The sequence below is a fragment of the Amphimedon queenslandica genome, unplaced genomic scaffold (assembly GCF_000090795.2).
Source record: "Amphimedon queenslandica unplaced genomic scaffold, v1.1 AMPQUscaffold_13067, whole genome shotgun sequence".
Lineage (NCBI taxonomy): Eukaryota > Metazoa > Porifera > Demospongiae > Haplosclerida > Niphatidae > Amphimedon > Amphimedon queenslandica.
In genome coordinates, this window is record NW_003546697.1 from 38,326 (window position 1) to 45,341 (window position 7,016).

General features: G+C 36.4%; 1 protein-coding gene and 1 long non-coding RNA gene across 2 annotated transcripts in view; one reads left to right on the plus strand and one right to left on the minus strand.

Annotated features, from left to right (window-relative positions):
- Positions 1-596, minus strand: part of LOC109585410 (uncharacterized) — a 9,894-nt gene extending 9,298 nt beyond the window's left edge. Inside the window, exon 1 of the mRNA XM_020001493.1 lies at positions 363-596. Coding sequence (XP_019857052.1) covers positions 363-596 — 234 coding nt within the window. The remainder of the gene's footprint in view (positions 1-362) is intronic.
- Positions 597-6,070: 5,474 nt separating this feature from the next.
- On the plus strand, positions 6,071-6,998 carry LOC109585413 (uncharacterized). Its single transcript, XR_002186475.1, has 3 exons — positions 6,071-6,236; positions 6,527-6,908; positions 6,955-6,998. It is a non-coding gene; the product is annotated as an uncharacterized LOC109585413 (long non-coding RNA).
- The last annotated feature ends 18 nt before the right edge of the window (positions 6,999-7,016 follow it).

Genomic DNA, 7,016 nt, shown 5'->3' on the forward strand with positions numbered 1-7,016 from the left:
GCACGGCAGTCTTATATGAGTCCCAAAAAGAACTCCATCCAGTAAGCGAACCATTAAAATGCTTAAGCTGTAGCTTTGGTAGCTTGGCCACTGTGGGAGCGCCCACTGCTGCCGTAGAAGCAGGAGTGCCACCAACCTGTGGAGCCACCAAGGCATTATCTACCTGTGCCATTGCAACAAATATTTCATCCTTTTAGGCGGATTTACAATATGACATTAGGCCAGCGTACCGTTAATTTTTAATCAAAAACGTGGGCGATTTGACCTTTTGACGCATGCTTTCCGCTGAAATAGAACCAGATTCTATTCCAGCGTCAACGTAACGTCAGGACTAGCGTAATATTGTAAATCCGCCTTATTGCCTCTGCATCTTCAATATCCTTCGTCACATCCCCTGGATCAAGGATGGCAGCAATCTGATTATCAAACTTTCTGAGATAATCAAGAGTCTCTTCCAATCCACGCTTCAGTATATCAAGCTTTAACAAGTCTGGGGCATCTGTAGCTGCAAAAATATCCTTCACTTCCTTCAGTCTGCGTGTAGCTACTCCTCTGTGTCCCCCTCGAGCTCTCTTTAGTGCAGCAAGATCAGCCATTACACTCCAAATCAGTAAAAATAACAATTGGGCAGGGCTCTACGAGGTCTCAATTGTTCTCTCTTGACACGTGGCACAGCGCCGCCTCAGTATAATTTTACAAAGGAGCACAAAGTACAAAAATATGGCGATTACACTCAGGTGAGAAATGCTAAAAAACAACAAACAACACTCACGACAACTTCTATAATGTAATTCCGCGACAACTCCAGTATAGTCCAACGATTCCGTCCCAATTTTGATAACCAAGACTGTCCTCAGCTTCTTCATCGATCTCCTTGATCTGACGATCCGTCTCGCAGTGGACCACAATGTGAGTTCAGTTCCGATAGCTCAGTCTCTTCTGCACTGGGTTGTCTTGTACAGCAGGCCCTCCACTGCACTCTACAAAAATTTCTCAAAGAATTGACAGTAACAAACAATCTTTTATTAACTCAGTGAAGTCGAAGAAGTAGAGATTAATAATTAACAAAAATGACAGACTATTTATAGACAGCCAAGCAATGAATAATAATGACAATGATCAATTAATAATAATAATAATAATACATTATTCATAATTCCACAATTTATAGTAGTGGTAACTGATACTGTTTATAGTAACAATGCTACTGTACACATGATGTAGTAAGTGACTTGGTACATGTAACTTTTAAAATTACTCATAGCTAATTATCGGAACTTTTTAAAACTATGACTCTGCCCAGTTTCAAGGTAATCTGACTTTAGACCACCTGTACTATTAAGAGACAGATACCGTAGGGCGCCTTTTTTTTGAGGGCTATAAATTTCGTGGATTTTTATTTTGCGGATTTAATGTTCGCGAATTTATGCCGTCTGCCATCTTGTACCGTATTAATTTGATTTTCGCAAAAGTAATTTTTGCGAATCTTTAAAAAAATTGCAAAATCTGCAAAATTTATAGCCCTCAAAAAAAGGTGCCCTACGGTACACTTCCTTCTTTATAGTCTTATTGGAGCTTGTTCATACTTGCCACAATATAGTTGTCACTTATTCTGTTAATTAATAAACACAACAAAATGAAATAGTATAGGCAAGTTATCTTGAAATTTTTATCAAATTGAGTCATAATAGAAATTTAAAGTAAATAATATTCTATAAGACCAATCAAAGCAATCAACAATAATTGTTAACAATATTTATTTCTAATGTAACTAGCAATAGATTTCTCTTCTATTGTATCCAGTGCTGTAGCTAGAGGTGGGCGATACCAGAAATTTTTGAATCGATACCGATACCAAGTAGTCTGAGTCTCAGTATCGATGGTATCGAGTAGTGAATGAGTAGTCAGCTACTGCGCATGCGCATATAAGTTATAATTAGTTATTAATAAAAATGAAGAGAAACAACCCGCCATTTTGTAATTATTAAAGGGCGTGGTCATAATTATGACGTCAAAAAATAGGTGTGGTAGGGCGTGGTTACTCACTACTCGATACCAGGATTTGGTATCGAGTACTTGGTATCGGAGGCCTGGTATTGGATATATGAGTACTTTGGTATCGTATCGCCCACCTCTAGCTGTAGCTAATGATGACCAACTGGGACCTCCTTTCTCTCTTACTTTATCTTCTCCTCTTAACCAGGCAGACATACACTGTATCAGACATGGCTTGCATTCTCCATGATCCTTCTTAATAGCATTTAGTGTTGGATCATGTAATCCTAAATGAAGTCCAAACTGATACCAGTTAGTACAATCCAATTGATTGAGTATTGTTAGCTCTTCAATGACAATATCAAGTACTTTAATATCTATAAAAATAATAATTAATAATGTGTATATACACTGTACAGTCTGTACATATCAGAGGCATATATAGGGGGGCTAAAAGGGGTTTGAGCACTCCCCTCATGGCTGGGGTCAGACAATTCTGGTGTCTCATATCACTGCTAAGTGTCTTAAGGAAGTTATTCAGCACACTACACAATCATTTCAGCCTCATGTTCCAGTGCTTTACAGGGCAATAGGAAGGAAGCTCCAGCGTGCCTGAAATTGCAGTGACCCCACCTGTTATTAATGAATCATCTTCGAAAATGGTGGAAAATGATCTTTTAGCACCTTAAAAAGGGGTTTGGTTAAAATTGCAACACGCTTCGCACGCCATTACCACCTTCCTCTTCTAATTCCTGGGTACACCTCTGCATGTTATAACATACCTAGCTTTATTGGAGTCAATGGTGTCTTAAATTCTTCAGTTATTTCAATCACTTCCTATACAATAATAATAATAATAATAATAATAATAATAATAATAATAATAACTGATATTTGTCACTGTGCTTGTTTATCAAGGTGATATACATCAGTAGTGTATTGCTAAAAGGTGAATTTAACTGATGTACAAGTTTATATTATTTCTAATAAAAGCCACACAATGACAACCTACAATTATGACAAAGACTGAGTAATTTTGATAAGAAAAAAACCACTTTTAAGATATGACCTTTTGATTATTAGTGCTTGTATTAATGTATCAAACAGTTTGTGTGTTAATTCTTACCTTAATATCACGTCTTCCTAATAGTGACAGGTTACTAATATCTGATAATGATTCATCAGGTAGGATCTCCTTCAATCTTGTACTTGTTTCATTATCATCAACTATGCACTTTTCTCCTTTGTCAATAGCAGACAGTATCTTTTTCACGCTATACACTGTCCTTTCTCTTGTTGTATTCACAGGATAGGCTAGTTCTTTAGGATCAATAACTAACTCTTTTACCTCTAGACTGGGACAGGATTCTTTATACACACTCATTACCTCTCTTATCACATCTCTTCCTACTGACATCATAAAGTCTTCTTTAAAGGACATCATTACTAGTACACACTGGCTCTCATCCACAATCTCTACCAGTGATCCTACACCATGACTATTAGACCAATAAAGTCCATTCTTCCAAAAGGTACAACATCGTTTTAACTTGTCATCTTCTTGAGGTAGAGCCATTTTATAAGCAAGACGTAATGAGAGGACGTGGAAGTATCGAGGAGGAAAGAAATGATGTTTACTAGTACACTGTAGACACCAACCAAACCGGTACACTTGACTAGTCATCTCATCAGGTCTATCAGTAGACAAAAGACATGGAAAGAACAACAACCTTTCTCCTCTTCTTTCTGTCCCTCCCTCCTCCTCCTCTTCCACTGCTAACTGATGGAGGTTTGTCATTCTTAGGAAAGATGGACTAATTTCTTGACAGAGTTCCATGTTCTTTAGAAAACGAATCAACATGTCAGGATCATATTTAGGGAAGAGTTTAGTCAGACCAGACACACTAACAATACCAGTATTGCTAGTAATGTCAACGTGTTCTTTGAATGTCTCTGGAGCAAAGAGAATCCCATCCACCTCAGTTAGTAGTATACCCTTATTCACAACAACCCATACCTTGTCTTCACTTTTAAGAACACTGATCAAACCAGTTGAGTGCAATGAATGAAGAACATCCAAAACATCTTCTTTCTTATCTGGTATAACGTAATCATCATTGTCCTTAGCAGCAGACATTACATCAGAGAGGGTGAGTATATTCTCTTTCCTTTCCTCCAGTAGACCATACATCATGTGACAATAAAGACTCAAATTGCTTCCACTTGTACTACGAATGGACTCACAGGCACTAGACAACTTATTAAAGAAGGAATCCACACCACTCCCACCAAGCTTACGACAATCTAAGAAGACACTATCACACCTTTCCCTTACAATAATCTCCTTTATTTCTTCCTTTCTCCTTTTCCTTTCAATGGGATTACTTATCTCATCCACATGACTGGCTATTACAATAACATGGCATTGATTAAGAGCTTTGTGTGCTTCATTTCTGACAACTGTTAGCCACTGATGAAGCTGTTTGACTGGTTCCTTCTTCAATGTATTGACTACTATCAGGAACACACCACCTGAACCTTGTAAGAGATTCTCAATGACAGCACTGTGACTGGAGTAGTATTCGGAATGGCCAGCAAAATCATGAAGAATGATGCTACCCAGTGTCCTGTGTTGTAGTTTATAAGGAATGATACCAGCAGTACAGGGCACTACCCCTCCAACATTTCTAAAGGAACCAAGAAGAGTAAAACTAGCTGTGTCATTGATGACATGACTAAGAGTACTTTTACCAGCTCCAGGATTACCCACAAGGAGGACGTTAACATAAGAATGAATTGGATGAGAAGATTTTATGCCACCAAACTTCTTCAAAACAGAAAGAGTATCAGTGCCACCATACACCTTAGCTAGTTTAAATGGTGTGTCCCCCAGATTGCTTTTAGCCAATGGATCACATTTACCAGTTGATAGTAAATATTCAGCTACTGCAGAATTACCAGAACGAGCAGCCTCATGAAGAGGTGTGCACTTGTTGCCAGCCATTGGATCACAGTGACACTCATTAATGAGATACTTTATAACATCAATGTGTCTAGCAGCACAGTGAAGAACAGTCTCACCCCAATTGTTAGTAGCCATTGGATCACAGTGATGATGATTGATCAAACATTTCATGAAATCAAGTGATCCTTTAGTAGCTACTTTGTGAAGAACAGTATATCCATACTTATCATTAGCCATTGGATCACAGTGACACTCATCAATGAGATATCTCATTACATCAACATGATTACCTTCTGCAGCATAATGAAGACAAATCCTACCCATACCATCTCTTTCCTGTGGGTCACAGTGATATTTAGTGATGAGATCTTTTGTAACATCTAACCAGCCATTCCTTGAAGACAAATGAAGTAAACTGACATTATCAGACACATATCTATATCTTCTTTCAATTTTATTTGGTTCCTTCACTAATGGTAATAAGCGAACAGCTTCTTCATGATCTTTTTTCTTAAAGGCATCCCAACACTTGTCTTCTAATGACATCTTGTGATCAGTTAATTAGATTCATTGATACCTGCCCAGACATCAGGAATTCATAGTACACCCATCATGAATATCATCAACTGAGAAAGAGAGAGAGAGAAATGAAAAATAATTAAACACATGTACAGACAAAGAATACCGTATAGCTCCAAATTTTAGTCAGTCTAAATTTTCATCAAAATCTTAGTTTCTTGTTAAACTTAATTTTCACCGTATTTATTATAATTTTGCATAATAACCACATAGAGCAAAAATTTTGTCGATTAAAGATTTTATGAAGCAAATTTTTTGATGAATTTGATGAAATTTTTGACTGACAAAAGTTTGGAATTATACAACAGTGTTAATAATAATAATGTTAATAATAAAATTTGCTGCTGATTTTGTTCAGCAATTATTTTTACGCTCAAGCAGTTCAGTTTATGCTTTTGCCAAGAATTAGCTGTAAAATTATCTTATTTAATTACTATTTTGACATCAGGCACTTTTATTTAAATTTATAATACATTTTTATAATAAATACTACATCTAGATTGTATGTGTGTTACTATTAATTTTATAGTAAGTGTGTTACTATTAATATTAATGTGTGTTGGTAATGTTTGTTACTATTAATAGATGATAGTTATGGAAGTGACAAGAGGAAGAGCAGCAGTGAGTCCTTACCTTCTCCTCCTCCCATTCCTCCTGATCAACTGGATACATTTAGCCTTCTCTCTAAAATAATAAAGTAAATTGTAATAATTATGATAATAATATTATTACATGTACTTTTACATGTACATCTACATGTACATGTACATCAATTGTGTTAAGTTAATTAAGGCCACATTTACACTACTCTGCTGGCTGTAAACGTGGCCTTAGTTAATGGTCATAGTTAACTAAGATTAAAGGAAAAAACTCTATAATTGGTAGAGCCAAACTTCCAACACAATAAATACATGTACATTAATACTAAGTTGATGATTTATTATTATTATTTATTTATTTATTTATTTATTTATTTATTTATTTTAGACGTAACCACACTAGTTAGCATAATCAACAATTTGCCGGTCAACTTCTATGAATGACACTCCATTTACTTCTAAGATTCATTAAAACTCATTCCAGTACCAGCAGAATGGGAACTAGACCTTCAGGAACTGATGAACCAGAAGTGACGTCACTTGGATGGAGTGAGAGCCAGGCCAGTGAGGACTCATCATACTTGGGACACTCTTTTAAAAACTATGGTTTCATATCGTCCAGTGAAATAACATCCCATATTCACAGTCTTAGAGAATACCTACCTAAAGGTATTACACTGAATTACTGATCCTAGGAGGAAGGGACAGAGTTTGACTGTTTCTTACACATAATGGTGAGAAAAGAATCCTGGGACCACGCCTCCACTGAGGTAAATTAATCAAATTACTAAGAAATTAATATTTATAATGTTTTAGACTGTAATCCAGTGATCGTTAGTAACCGGTAACGTAATGTTCCATTAGGCCAATCCATTCAA